This window comes from Myotis davidii, unplaced genomic scaffold (genome assembly GCF_000327345.1).
Source record: "Myotis davidii unplaced genomic scaffold, ASM32734v1 scaffold118, whole genome shotgun sequence".
Classification (NCBI taxonomy): Eukaryota; Metazoa; Chordata; class Mammalia; order Chiroptera; family Vespertilionidae; genus Myotis; species Myotis davidii.
Window position 1 is genome coordinate 2,187,230 of NW_006290441.1, and position 14,720 is coordinate 2,201,949.

General features: G+C 39.3%; 1 protein-coding gene across 1 annotated transcript in view; it reads left to right on the forward strand.

The window, feature by feature from the left end:
- Positions 1-14,720, forward strand: part of SBF2 (SET binding factor 2) — a 314,832-nt gene that overhangs the window by 250,761 nt on the left and 49,351 nt on the right. Inside the window, exons 23-27 of the mRNA XM_015563741.1 lie at positions 1,833-1,960; positions 3,334-3,509; positions 5,938-6,083; positions 8,899-9,097; positions 12,698-12,894. Coding sequence (XP_015419227.1) covers positions 1,833-1,960; positions 3,334-3,509; positions 5,938-6,083; positions 8,899-9,097; positions 12,698-12,894 — 846 coding nt within the window. The remainder of the gene's footprint in view (positions 1-1,832; positions 1,961-3,333; positions 3,510-5,937; positions 6,084-8,898; positions 9,098-12,697; positions 12,895-14,720) is intronic.

A 14,720-nucleotide genomic window follows, 5' to 3' on the forward strand; every position in this document is an offset into this window, starting at 1 on the left:
GTGCATAGAATCAAGATGGTTCATTATCTTTTTTTTAATATATCTTATTGAGTTTTTACAGAGAGGAAGGGAGAGGGATAGAGAGAAACATCGATGAGAGAGAAACATCTGTCAGCTGTCTCCTGCACACCTCCTACTGGGGATGTGCCCACAACCAAGGTACATGCCCTTGACTAGAATCGAACCTGGGACCTTTCAGTCCACAGGTTCTATCCACTGAGCCAACGCTCTATCCACTGAGCCAAACTGGTTAGGGCTGGTTCATTATCTTGATCATAAAATATTGTTTACTATATAATAAACAAAAAGCACATAAATTTTAATAAATGAAATAGGAATAGTCATACTCATTTTGAAAAAGAATAAAAATAGAGCAAAATTTCTCAGCCTTCTCCTGTCATATTATTATACATAAATTACATTTGTATCTGTAAGCATATGTATTTTTAAAAGAAACTAAGTATCCAGTACTTATAATTTTTTTATACTATGACTTTTGTGAGTTCAGTGGCCATAAACATACATACTGGACATACAAATATATGGGACATATAAATATATGGTCATTTAAATTGCTCTAATTTGTTTATTTTAAACAAATCAATGGCATACTTAGTGTGAAAGCTTATATTGTCCTCTTGTTTTATCCTGTCAATTTGGGGGTTAATTTCACATTTAGGAAAATTCTTTTTATCAGAGAAAACCTTTTTATCTGCCTCTTTTAGTTTATTTCTCTTTTTAAATTTCTAACTTAATATGTCTCCTTCAATGACACACAGAAATCTGATCATTTTACATGTGTTATATAAGTTTGTTTAATATATCCATGAACTTAAATCCTATGTACATCCAGATTTTGTTTAGCCTCTAGGTATGAGCTTAACATAAGAGAATAATCAGAATTTTCCAGGTTAGGAATTGATAGATCCAAGGAATGAGAAATTCTGCTGATAATGAGTGGATAAGTATATGGGCACTTAAGTCCCTTAAACCTGGTTCAGTTCTCACCCCGTCTGCTCACTAGCTGAGAAGCCTTGCCTATTGTTGCTCCTGTGCTGTTGCTGGTGCGGCCGTCTCAGATCCATACTTACAATCTCTTCAAAGCTCCCCTTCCCTCTCACTTCCTCCAGGAATCATTCCCTAGCCACCTAACATGCAGACATCTTCGCCCTTTCTACAGTATTGAAAGCCTTGCTCCTTCACACGTAGGAGCTAATTACATGTTGTATTCTGTGTGTGACTCCTGTCCCGCGGAGAACTGTGAGCTCACGTGGGACACTTCTTTTAGAGACCCATCTCCGTAACTTCAGATAGTTTATAGTTATTTATATTTTCCTTTTTTTGCTTTAATATGTAAACTCCTAAAAATCTTGGTCCTAAGCCCTGCCACGGCCACATGCATGTAGTACAGTACCTTTTACCACCTACAGATGCACACTTAAAACCTTTTCTCTTTTGCTTTATTCTTACATTAAATATCATAGATGCCTTTTCAATATTAAAGATACTTCTGTTTTTCTGTGTAAAACCTACCCTTCCTATAAGATTGCCTTAAACCAAGGATCTTGTATGGAATGCAGAGGCGGGGGAAACAGACTGAAGGCAGGCTGTGCCCATTTCTTCCTTCTGGGGAAGAATTGTGTCCTGGGAGTCAGCGCCACACAGTAACATCAATGAATGTGATTCTGCATCATGCGTTTCTCTCACTGCATTCCTGGGCGCTGTGCTCTCCAGAGACATTTCCCCAGCAGAGTCTGGTGAGGTGAGCAGCAGGGACTCTGGACATGAGCAGTAATATGCTGTTGCTGAACCCAGGCCTTGTCTTCCTGTAGTTGGTGAACAGACAGTTATGCGAAGTTTCCCGATCGCCTCCATCACCAAGGAGAAGAAGATCACAATGCAGAACCAGCTACAGCAGAACATGCAAGAAGGACTGCAGATCACATCCGCATCTTTTCAGGTATTAAGAAAGGGAGCCATTCTATTTAAAAGTTTCCTGCAAATGATGTCGCGGCCACTTTCTGTGGTCATGTTGTTAGTGGCTAGTGGATGAGGAGAATCAGAAGGTCCAAGAGGGTAATCTTCAAGGCTGCAAACACATGAATCATCTTGGATTTAATCCCTCATTTCCTGAGCCCTGTGGCCAACTCAGAGTACCAGCAGATTGTCTGTCAATACTTAGTGATCTTAGAAATTCAGATGCACAGTTGACTCTTGTTCTCTGCCAAGTCATGCCTCAGTTTGTGTGTGATGAAGCCTTCATATAGAAAGCAATTCTCTTGGCGGCTGTTTCAGAAGGAAATGCTTTCTGGCTCTTCTGTGGAAGAAGTGAAGTTCTGATCATTACAGCTAGGGCTGAAGTACTATGGGTACTACGTCATCCCTAATAAAGCGTAGGTTTTTCCAGGGAGCTCTGAATGTATCAGAACCTGCGGAGTTACTGATGCAGACCAGTCACTGGATGAGTGGTCTTTCCTTAGTTTTTCCCATTGCTATTCTTCATGCTTTGTCTCAGATTTCCAAGGGCTCCAATTCTTCCCTCATTTCTTCTAGTCAAGAAGCCTTCCCTATTCCTCCATATGCTAATTGGGAAATATGAGGCCGAAGGTCTCTAGGCTCCAGACCTTCTCCCATCACCCAAGATTGTGACTTCCTGGGGATTTCTTCCCTGCTCCAACTGCTAAAGGGCTCTAAATTAGAATGTTGCCAGGCTATGCTGGTTAGGATTCTAGTCACACTGAATTTTTAATTAGGTTTATTGTACCTGTGTGTAGGAAGAGACCTGGTTAGGTCATAGAGAAGGACATGTTTCTACTTCAGCTACTACAAGTTAATTTCTCTATCTCATCATAGAAAAGGTAGTCTGAAAGCAACCTGACTTCACAATACATGATTTTTCTTGCCAACTAACCATCTATGTCAATTAAACCTCCCTGTGCCATAATTTTTCTTTTTAAAATTAAAAATTTTTCCAGCTGATGTGGTTCGGTGGTTGAGTATCGACCTATGAACCCAGGAAGGAGGTCACGGTTCAATTCCCAGTCAGGGCACATGCCCTCGTTATGGGCTCAATCCTCAGTGTGGGACATGCAGGAGGTAGCCAAAATGATTCTCTCTCATTGATGTTTCTATCGCTCTCTCTCCTTCTCTCTTCCTCTCTGAAATCAATAAAATATATATATTTTTTTTTTAATTGTATTGCATGATATCCGAGGTCCCTTCAACCTCCAAACTCTTGCCATTTAATATTACTATTTACTGTTAAGTAATTTTGGAAGAAATTATCTGGAAATCCTTAATGCTTCCAATGCATTTAATCTCTTTTGTCTCCAGTTGATTAAAGTAGCATTTGATGAAGAAGTGAGTCCCGAAGTAGTAGAGATCTTTAAGAAGCAGCTGATGAAGTTCCGATATCCTCAGTCCATTTTCACCACTTTTGCCTTTGCTACTGGACAAACTACTCCGCAAATAATTTTACCCAAACAGAAGGAAAAGAACACTTCCTTTCGGTAAGAAGACAGTCTGGTTTCCTCATTTCAGCCTCCCCTCACTGGTTGTCGGGGAAGTGGCCTGTCCTTTGGGTCAAGGTGTGAAGACTGCTCTTTCCATTTGCCATTGCGTCAAGCCCGTTGGACCAAGCTCAGAAAGCAGAATTGGTATATGTAACAAGTTTCAAAAACCAAAAGCTGCAAGAGGCTTGACTCTCATGTCTATTGCTCATATGCAGTTTTAGAATGTGAAATTCTATTTTCTCTTTTTTCCATATTGACCACTTTCTAAATGCCTTTGAGCAATCCATTCAGTTTTCATTAATATCCAGGCCTAGTAAACCATTTTGCTTTGATCTAAAGATGGGAGCCTTTATTTTTTCTTTTTCTTTTTTTGTAACTTTTTGTTTTGATACAACTTCAAAATTTACCGAAAAGTTACAGCCTAGTACAAAGAATTCCTGTATACCCTTTAGCCAGATTCACAATTATTTATATTTTGATGCATTTTCTTTATCCTTTTCTCTCTCATATGTATTTTTTCTAAACCATTTGAGTTACATACTTAACGCCTCTTTATTCTGTCTTTCCTAAGAATAAAGACATTATTATCTCACCTAACTACCATACAGTAATCACAACCAGGAAATTTAATTGGTCTAGAACTTTTATTTAACCCATAGTCCACGCAATAAAATTAATTCAAATTTTGCTGATGATCCTTTATAACTACTCATTTTTCCTAGCTGGTATAGTATCCAATTCAGGATCCAGCATTGTATTTTAGTTGTCATATTTCTTTAGTAGGAACCCTTATTTTCTGTTGAAAATTTTAGGAATTTATGTTGAAACTTAAATTTCAGTTTTGACAAAATAGCAATTGCTTTAAAATTTTCTTTAATTAGTGATAAAATACAGGGGCTTTCATCATTAATTATCTGGAATTTGGGTATCTGCCAATAAAAATTACATATTAGGGGCTACTCTGCAGACTTTGGAGAAGAAAGCTTTTCCTTTGCCTGAAAGTGACATAGGCTGGGCATTATAGAAGAGTTGAGGTTCCAGACAGTGTATCGCTTCTCAATTGCATAGATAGCCACCTGTACCACGGACAGGTGAAAAGTGAAGGAGACCACACATATCCAGGTATAAATGCTGAAGCATGAACAGCTTCCTGAGTATCTGAAGATGAAACAGGCATCTTGTCTTCGCACTGTGGAGTCACAGAGGAACCTTTGACATTCACTAGCCCAGCCCTCATTGGAAGAAACGAAGCTTGTATGATGTTTTATGTTTAGAAACTATCAGGGGAATTACATATACATCTATATGTAAAGTTAAGATTATTATATCAAGTTTATATTATCCAGCTATAAAAAGAGATATAGCGATTTAAAATTTTTTAATATTTTAGAATTATCTACATATATAAAACAGAGATATAGCTCTAATTAGAAAAATTTTTCAAAACTCCCATTGAATTTAAGTTATACCTGAAGTGATTCACAATTGGCTTTAATTTAGGAAACATCAGTATTTTGTGATTTCTAACAATTATCTAAGAAATGTTTCATAACCCTCAGATTTACATTTCAAATGACAAAAGACAGGTCTAGTAAAACTATTTTACAACAAAAGAATCCTTACCACTTTCCACTGAATGGCAAGAAAACACAAAAAGAGTTGTGTTCTTTGTGGTAGAGAAGAATATAACAAAAAACAACCAAACACGAAACCTTCATCTCAATGTGATTATTTAGGAAGCAGGTTATTTGTTTAATTCCCTATATTATAAATACTCTGTACCCAGATTTTCTATCAGCAAAAAATAAAGTACTCTTAGGTCCATGTGACTTGCATACTAGTTTCCCTTTTATTAAAGCCGATTCTCAAAAGGATGCTCAAATGTCTGATTTCTTATTTTTTTCTACTCTCAAAAAGGGGAATAGTATTACTCTTTTTATATCTATAAAGGTTTACAGTATCAAAGGTAGGACACCAGTCAGCACTTAAAACATTTAAGAAGTAAGGTGTCACCAACTATAACTGTCAGCTGATCCCAAAGAAAAGCCTGTGAGTTAGCAGAGAGTTTGGGTCTGCAGGAGGCGCAGGCTGGCTTTCCTCCAGGACTCCCACAGGCACCGTTTGTGGGAACTGGTGGAGACAGTGGGTGGGCAGCCAGGGAGGATTGGGGGCATGCTTGACCAAAAAGCCAAACTCTAGGTTCTTGCACTTTTGCCTAAAACGGTGTCCTGATGACAGAGTGTTTTATTGAAAATTAGTCCGCTATGTGTAAAAAGAAATCTCAAGGAGGAGAGATTTAGTGAGGGTCTGGACAAAACTAGTAGCTGTGGGAATGGAGAAGAAACAAGTTGATTATGCAGGTATCAAAAATATAAGTGGTGTCTTCAGATTGAATTGACATTCTCTTTCATTTTATAACTTGTAGCACCTTCTCCAAAACGATTGTGAAAGGTGCCAAAAGGGCAGGGAAAATGACAATTGGGCGTCAGTATTTATTGAAGAAGAGAACAGGGACCATTGTGGAAGAGAGAGTGAGTCGTCCTGGATGGAATGAGGAAGATGACATATCTGGTATGTGAGAACCTGTTTTTCCTTCATGAATCAGTTTTATTCGTTCTCCATATAAGAATAAGAGACTAAGAAACTTGACTCACAAAAGCTTAGATCTCATAGGAAGACTGGAGGCACTTACCAGCTTCTTAGAACTGAAAAAAGGAAATTATTTTCCCAATATTCCATTACTCGTTTAAAATTGATTAAATTATACTTCTCCTTTACTAAATCTGTGGCTCTAATTGGCCATGGTTATGTGGGTCTCACTAAAGGGAGAAAGAAAGAGACCCCACTGCATAGGAAATTTAGTTATAAAGTAGTCCCTGTACCTCATTGTTATGGAATAAGAATAAGAATATAAGGACATTAGATATCTGAAGTTGAAGATTTTGAGTTGTGGTGAGTATATTGTGGATGCTCTTAATCAAAATGGATGACCTAACCCGGGTAGCATTGCTCAGTGGTTGAGCATCAACCTCTGAACCAGGAGGTCACAGCTCAATTTCTGGTCAGGGCACATGCCCAGGTTGCGGGCTTGATCCCTAGTGTGGGATGTTGGGGGGCAGCCAATCAATGATCCTCTCTATCATTGATGTTTCTATCTATCTCTCCCTGTCCCTTCCTCTCTGATATTAATTTTAAAAAAAAAAAATTTTTTAACGGAGGACCTAAGATAAAGGGACTCTTAGATGATTTTTTTAAAAGGTGGCTGCTAAATAAAAGGGCATAATCTGAAAAGCTGAGATACCTCTTGGTCAAGAATATAGAGGCAGCCCTGGCCGGTTTAGGTCAGTGGTTAGAGCATCAGCCCTCAGACCAAAGGGTCTCAGGTTTGATTTGCGCTCAAAGACACGTATCTTGGTTGCAGTTTCCCGGGCCCTGGTAGGATCACATGTGGGAGGCAGCCAATCGATGTGTCTCATGTCAATTCTCCACCCCCACCCACTCCCTCTCTTCCTCTCTAGAAATCAATGGAAAAAATATCCCCAGGTGAGGATTTTTTAAAAAGAATGTAAAGGCAGGAAACCAGTAGCAAACCAGTGACTGTTTTCTATTCCTTAACCCAGAATCAAGTATGCTTATGGTATTAACAGTAGAGAGAATTTGATCTAATAGAGAGGCAGGATACCATTGCACCCTTTTCCTTCTCAGGATTAGAATCAATCACCAGTGCTTATACAACAATAATAGTAATAATAATAATAAGGAAGAGAAGGAGGAGGAGGAGCGGGGGGGAGGAGGAGGAGGAGGAGGAGGAGGAGAATCAAGCCTCATCTTGAGAGAGATCAGTCCATTTTAGTGTGGATACCTACAAGCCTGCTTCTGGGGGCAATGAGAAGGCTCACTGTTACTCAAGTGACCATTTGTTGGAACCCTGGCCTCTGCACAGGCACATGGAAAGCCCTATAAAATTATTGCTTCCCATCATTATTAACTCTTCTAATTCAAAGATTTTATGATTTCATGGAACAAAAACTATTATTCTACTAGGGGTCCCTCAGCCCGGCCTGCACCTTCTCGAAATCAGGGACCCCTCAGGGGATGTCTGACTGCCAGTTTAGGCCTGATCCTTGGGGATTTGATCTAATCCCTCTAGTCGGACATCCCTCTCACAATCCGGGACCGCAAGCTCCTAACCGCTCGCCTGCCTACCTGCCTGATCACCCCTAACCACCTCTGCCTGCCTACCTGATCGCCCCTAACCGCCTTTGCCTCAGCCCCTGCCACAGCGGTTTCGTCCAGAAGGACATCCTGAATGATGTCCAGAAGGTCGTTCAGCTGTCCAGTCTAATTGGCATATTATGCTTTTATTATTATAGATGATGTTCCACCAAAAGACCAAATTATATTTTGCTCTTTTGCTCCTCTAAAAATAAAAGGCAACACAAAACTGATACCTGACAATATTTTTACATTGTGCAGTTCACAAACTAATATCTGTAGTATTTATAGGGATGAGCTGTTAGGTTTTATTCTTTTAATGGTAAGGAGCCATAGTGTTCCCTTTGACATTATAACTTTGAGTACATTTCCAAAAACTTTGAAAGCTTAATTTGACCTCTCTTACTTTAAAAATAAATAAAAAAGTAAATTCAGACAGTTTTTAACAACGGATTTTTTTTTTTTAGTTAGAGCATGCAGTACCAATTAGGAATGTTGGTGTGTGTGTTTTTTAATCCTCCCTAAAATACTTGATTATTGGGTAAATTCTTCCACATCTAAAATCTTAAAGGATTCTGCAACCTGTGGTTGCAAAATTATGAGGGAGTTTTTCATGTATACCACATCCTCTGACAAAAATATTTCCAAAAAAATGTGTAATTTCTTCAGACCTCTCTAAGAAAGGTCTTTTCCCACTATTGAACTTCTGCTTAATCTAGAAACTTCTAATAAAAGTTTATGCTTTGAAAAGTTAACTGAAACCCTGGTGATGAATTTGTGTCATGCTCATATTAAAGATTAATTTTACTGATGGGTTGGCCTCTGACAAAGTTGAGTGTTTATTCTATAGAGTCCTAAATAGAAATCACTACACGTTGGCATTAATAAGCAAGTCTGACTGAAACAAAACTATAGTAATGAATTCAAAATTGTATTGTTTTTAGACATTTTGAGTTAATTCTGCTGACATTTTGAGTCAGTTGAGCTCCTGGTATTTTATTTCTTGACTATTCATTACTGTTCAAATTTGACCATAATGCTTCCCCCTAGAAGTTACATGTTTGGTGATATGCATAGACCTGTGGCCTTAATATAAACCTCCCTTGGTTTAAGGATCCTCTTCTCCTGGGAGTTATATCATTTTTTAAAAAACCTGTTTCTGCCATCACAGTTTCAGATGAGAGTGAACTCCCCACAAGTACCACTCTGAAGGCCTCCGAGAAGTCTACAATGGAACAGTTGGTGGAAAAAGCCTGTTTCAGAGACTATCAGCGTTTAGGTTTGGGAACCATAAGTGGCAGCTCTTCTCGCTCAAAACCAGAGTATTTTCGAATCACAGCCTCCAACAGGATGTATTCACTCTGCCGGAGGTAAGTGTGTCCCTGGGCTCCAAAAAGAGACCTTTCTTTTCTTCCATTTGAGTCTTGAATGGGCTAATTGCATCGTAGCCCAGAGAGAGAGAAATGTGTGATAAAGGGACACTTTATGAAGCATGAGCAAGCACCTCATTGGCATTCTTGGAAGTGCAGTTACATCACTGAGCAGTGCCTATATCAGATCAGAAAGTAACGTAACAGTAGCTCATGAATTGCCCTTATTTGTCTTTTCCCATTTGCCTCTCTTCTAGCATGTCAGAAGATGACTTGAAGTAAGAATAGGAGTTGCCCAGGCAGATAGGAAAGATGAAAGTTTGCTATTGGCCAGGGGTCTACAGACTTTTTCTTCAAAAGACCAGATATACATATTTTCAGTTTTGCAGGCTGTATGTTCTCTGATTGCAACTTCTCAGCTACCACAAAAGCAGTGTAGACAGTGAGTGAGTGAATGGGCAGAGCCAGTTTTGGCCCACAGGCTATAATTTGCTGACCCAAGAGTAGACAGGGCTTTCTCATGCTGTCTAATTAGAATATCTTCAAGGGATATTACTTAAAGAATGTAAATAAGCACATTTTCTTTTTTTCTATTCTTACCTCTTGCTGTTTTGTATATCTCTTAAGCCCTATGCCATGGTTTACATTTTTAAAACTATATTTCCACCATCCACAAATTCAATCATTCTCAAGTTCTTGACGTCTATAAATTCCTGGTTTGATTAAATAGAATAATTCTGTGAAAGCACTTTGTAAATTGTAAGCCTTATACATATTTTAGAAAGTTGTCTTAATATTACTATTAGTTGCAACCCCACTGTTCTTGAAGAACTATAAATATCTCATTATATATTTTTAGTTTTTAATATCTTTTTATTGATTTCAGAGAGAAGAAGAGAGGAGAGAGAGAGATAGAAACATCAAGGATGAGAATGCATCATCAATCAGCTGTCTCCTGTATGCCCCCTACCTGGGATTGAGCCCACAACCCAGGCACATGCCCTGACCAGAAATCAAACCAGCAACCTTTTGGTTCATGGTTTGACGCTCAACCACTGAGCCACACCGGCTGGGCTATATATATTTCATTTTAAATGATAATTTAAGTTTATAAATACTACCAATGTGAAACTTGAAAAACAAGTTGAGAATATAGTTTGCAATTTGGGCCAAATAGAAACAATTGCATTAAGTGCTGGAAGGTTGTAATTCTGTTGAGTATGCAGTAATTTTCCTGGGTACTTTATCCTTCTAACTAAATTCTCTTTGTAGATTAGTGTAAGTGATAGCATCAGGGTGTGGTGTCCTGCTGTTGGGGAAGCTTGCTATCAAACTCGTGCCTGCCAGCGAGAATACAGCCCTCATTTATCATTTCAGTCTGTCAGAAATGAAATAAAATTTTAATAGACCATTTGTTAGAACACTTGTTATAAAGCATTTATGGTGATATAAAATAATATATAAACCTTATGTTATATATTGGAAGAAAATGGAATGATAAACAAATAATCCCAAAGAAGGCAAGAAAGGAGAGAAAAGAAAACATAGAACAGATGGAACAAATAGTAAGATGGTAAATTTAAATTCAAATATATTTGTAATTATATTACTTTTAAATTGACTAAATGCTCCAATTAAAAGTAAAAGATGCTCTAGCTGTTTTGGCTCAGTGATAGAGCGTCGGCCTGCAGACTGAAAGGCCCTGGGAGTACCTTTGCTGGGCTTCAGGCTCAAAAATATTTGCCTCAGCACTAGTGGGTATCCAGCTGTCACTCAAGTCCAGGCCTGGGAGCAGGGAAGTTTGACCTGTGTGTAGTGGAGCTTGGTATGTGGTGCTCATGTCCCATGGAAGGAGGGGACAGTCCACAACAGGGGTGAGGAGGGAAGGGGTGCACTGGTTCTTTCCCAGTTAGAAACGGCCCCAAAGCCATTAAGCAATACTCCCTTATCTAATACACAAAATCAGTGTGTCTAGAAACAGGGTTGAGGGGGAGGGGAAGGGGGACGAGCACAGATGTTAAAATGGAGTTAGAAATAGGGGCCCTAATAATGGAACTGCTTTTCCAGTCTTCATGGATGATTATGTCCACAGCCAGATTTCTCTTCATCAGTTTGTGGGTTAGAGAGCACAGCCTGCAACTTCAGAGTGCTCCCAAGGTACCTCCTAGTCAAGTATGGAAAGTTAATCTGGCTTTCACTGAAGTCATTGAAGGTTATGATTTACACCACCATAAACCGGATTTCCTCTCCTTCCTCTCAGCACTGGTTTATATCAAGATAAGGGATTAGAAGTTCTGGAAATAGATAGTTGTAGTGATTGCACAATATTGTAAATGTACTTAATGTCAACGATTCATACACTTACAATGGTTAACATGTTAAATGTTAGGTATATTTTAACACAATAAAAAAAGAAAGATACAGAATTAGAGGTTGGGATGTTATTAATAAGAAATCTCTTTAGTGTAATGTCTATATACATAAGAGCCTAAACGACCTTTACGACAGAATGACCGGAACGACTGGTCGACCAGTCAGCATGACACTCACTGACCACCAGGAGGCAGACGCCCAATGCAAGAGCTGCCCCCTGGTCGTCAGTGTGCTCCCACAGCCAACCTGCCATGACTGGCCAACCTCTCTGGTCCCTCCCCACATTCAGCAGGCCCTGGCTGGCAGGCCCCGGTCAGCCCAGCCCCAACCAGGACTGGGTGAGATGCCCAATAGGCCCTGATTGCCTGCCAGGCCTAGGGACTCTACCCATGCACGAATTTCATACACCAGGCCTCTAGTTTCTAAATACGAAAAGAAATGACTCAGAAGCCTGCCTCTCTTCTTACACTTACTAACCTATAAAAGCAGGGTACTCTTGTCTGTGTATTTTCCCAGCATCACATTTTATAATTATATGAGCTAGTCTTCTTAAAACATTATTAACCTGTAGTGTTGATAAAATATTTAAACTTGTTTTGACATTTGAACATACTGTTCTCATACCAAAAAATCACTTGGTTTTATTTTTAATCCTTTCACCATATCAGGCAGTCTAATATTAGTGTACTCCATTCTCTCATCATTTCAGCCGTCTAATGAGGTGACAGTTTGACTTGTCATTCTCATAAAGTTGATATTGATATATTAATCTTTATTTCAAGTTGATGAAAAGTCATGTTTAAGGCAAAGAAGATAATCAGTTTAGCGGGAGTCTTTTAAATACTTCTACATAACACTTTTCTTTTTTAAGCTAAGGTTATTCAGCAAAAGTCTGCAGTATCAATGAAAGGAGCTTATTTCCAGAAAAGAAAGAAAGAAACTACAGATTAGTGGATGAGATAGCTGTTTCCACCATGGAGGCCTTTTCTGCTTAACCCCTGAAGAACTGAGTTGAAACTGAGTTCCATGTTTGAAATATGTCTTACCCTCAACCAGTGTTTCTGAATCTTAGAAAATGACTATGGAATTATGATATTCATATTCTTATATTCTCTCTCTCTCTCTCCTCTTCCCTTCCTCCCTCCCCATTTCATTTCCCTTCTCTTCCCCCCACCCTCCACCCTCACCCACCCAAACCATTCTCTTTCTCCCTCCTTGTCCCTGAAGCTACCCTGGCCTTTTAGTTGTACCTCAAGCTGTACAGGACAGTAGTTTACCAAGAGTAGCCCGCTGCTACCGACACAATCGCCTACCTGTCGTATGTTGGAAGAACTCAAGAAGCGGTACTCTGCTCCTCCGAGCTGGAGGATTCCATGGGAAGGGAGTAGTTGGTCTTTTCAAATCTCAGAACTCCCCTCAGGCAGGTAAGCATCTTCACAGCACAATTTTGATCCCTTCACTTCAGAGTATACCTAAAAATAAAAGGAGTAAAATCTGGGAATGCCAACTGTTCCCTGTCACCATGCCTCTCACACATAGACTTTCTCAGTGTGCTAAATACAACATGAACAACTTAAACAAGATCTATACTTACATGTGGGGCTCCACCTGGAATTTGAGGTCTTGATATGCCTATCTATATTTGGTTCTTAATAGAAATTAACATAATAAAGTCTTTGATTCTAGGCTACTTTCATTTCAGCAGACAAGAATATCCACAGCTGGGAACTAGATTATGCTATTCTCTTTTTTTCTCCTGGGAAGTATTCAAATGTATTTAGCAGCTTCAGAGGCAAGTAGGGATCCTGGCCCATGTGGTATGAGATACCCTATCTCAATCCCACAAGTCACACACACACACGAAAAAAACAAGTCAGCAAACCAGTGACCAAAATGCTGCTTAGGAGTTCTCAAGAAAAGGGGTTTTTAGGAAGCTAGAAGATGGCCAACTTAAGAAAACAGAAGTAATAAGTTCTACTGTCTCTCTTTATGGGGATATTTCTGAGCACCAAATCTGAGGCCTTGAAGACAGTCAGGAGCTATTGTTGCTGACCTTTCTCATAATTTCCAGCTTATAATAGTCTAGAGGCTTGGTGCACAAAATTCAGGCCTAAGCTGGCAGTCAGACATCCCTCTCACAGTCCAGTACCCCTCGCTCCTTACTGCCCACCTGCTCGCTGCTTCTTAGTGCTCCGTGGAGACAGGAGAGGCTCCCACCACCGCTGCTGCACTCATCAGCCGTGAGCCTGGCTTCTGGCTGAGCGGTGCTCCCCCTGTGGGAGCGCACTGACCACCAGGGGGCAGATCCTACATTGAGCATCTGCCCCCTAGTGGTCAGTGCACATTTGGTCAATTTGCATGTTAGGGTTTTATTATATAGGATGGTCAATAAAATTAAACAGTGGGCCACTCAGATCCAATTTAGGGGTGGCAGCATTTTTTCCTTTTCCAAGATGAGGTAAGTCAGGTTCTGTGGTTCAGCTGGTAAAACTGTGTGCTTTTTTATTTCTCTCTTTATTCTCATCTGTTTCCCTCCTGAAAGTTGAAAGTTGGCCAGTGTGTCTTTGATCATTCAGTTGACTGAGGGCAACACACAAACAACATTATATTATTATTATTTTATTAATTCTACCTGGCTTGAAGTTGCAACATTGGTATATTTGAAGGCAGTTGGCTTTTAATTGTTTCCATCCTGGTGGGTAAAATAGAACACAGTATATGTAGGTTAAATAAAATGAGCAAATCATTTCAGGAGCATTGATGAGCATATTACTGAGCTTTTAAATGGGAGAAACAAAGTATTTTATTCCACTAGTTTCTGATTTTTTAAATCTAATACAGTGGGGCCTTGACTTACGAGTTTTGGCGTTCACTGTGACGTTCGCTGCGCCAACTAGCGGTGGGATATCTGAAGCTGGCTCGTAACCCAAATTTTAGCTCACAACTCAAAGCAAAAAATCAGCCGAGAGACGGCTCATATCTCGAAAAACTTGTTAGTCGGGATACTCATAAGTCAAGGCCCCACTGTATTAAGTTACTAAATTTTTTATTTTTGAGGTTACACATTTGCTCATATTTTAATTTCTTTGAATTCAAGGATGCATCTTAAAATGGAAGTGATCAGAAGAGTTGTGTCCTAGTTTAAATGACAGTTTTATTCTGAGTACATAAAATAATGGTGCATTTTATAATAAAATATAATAATTGCATCTCAAAATTGATAAAATTATAATTATTTCCATTCAGGTTG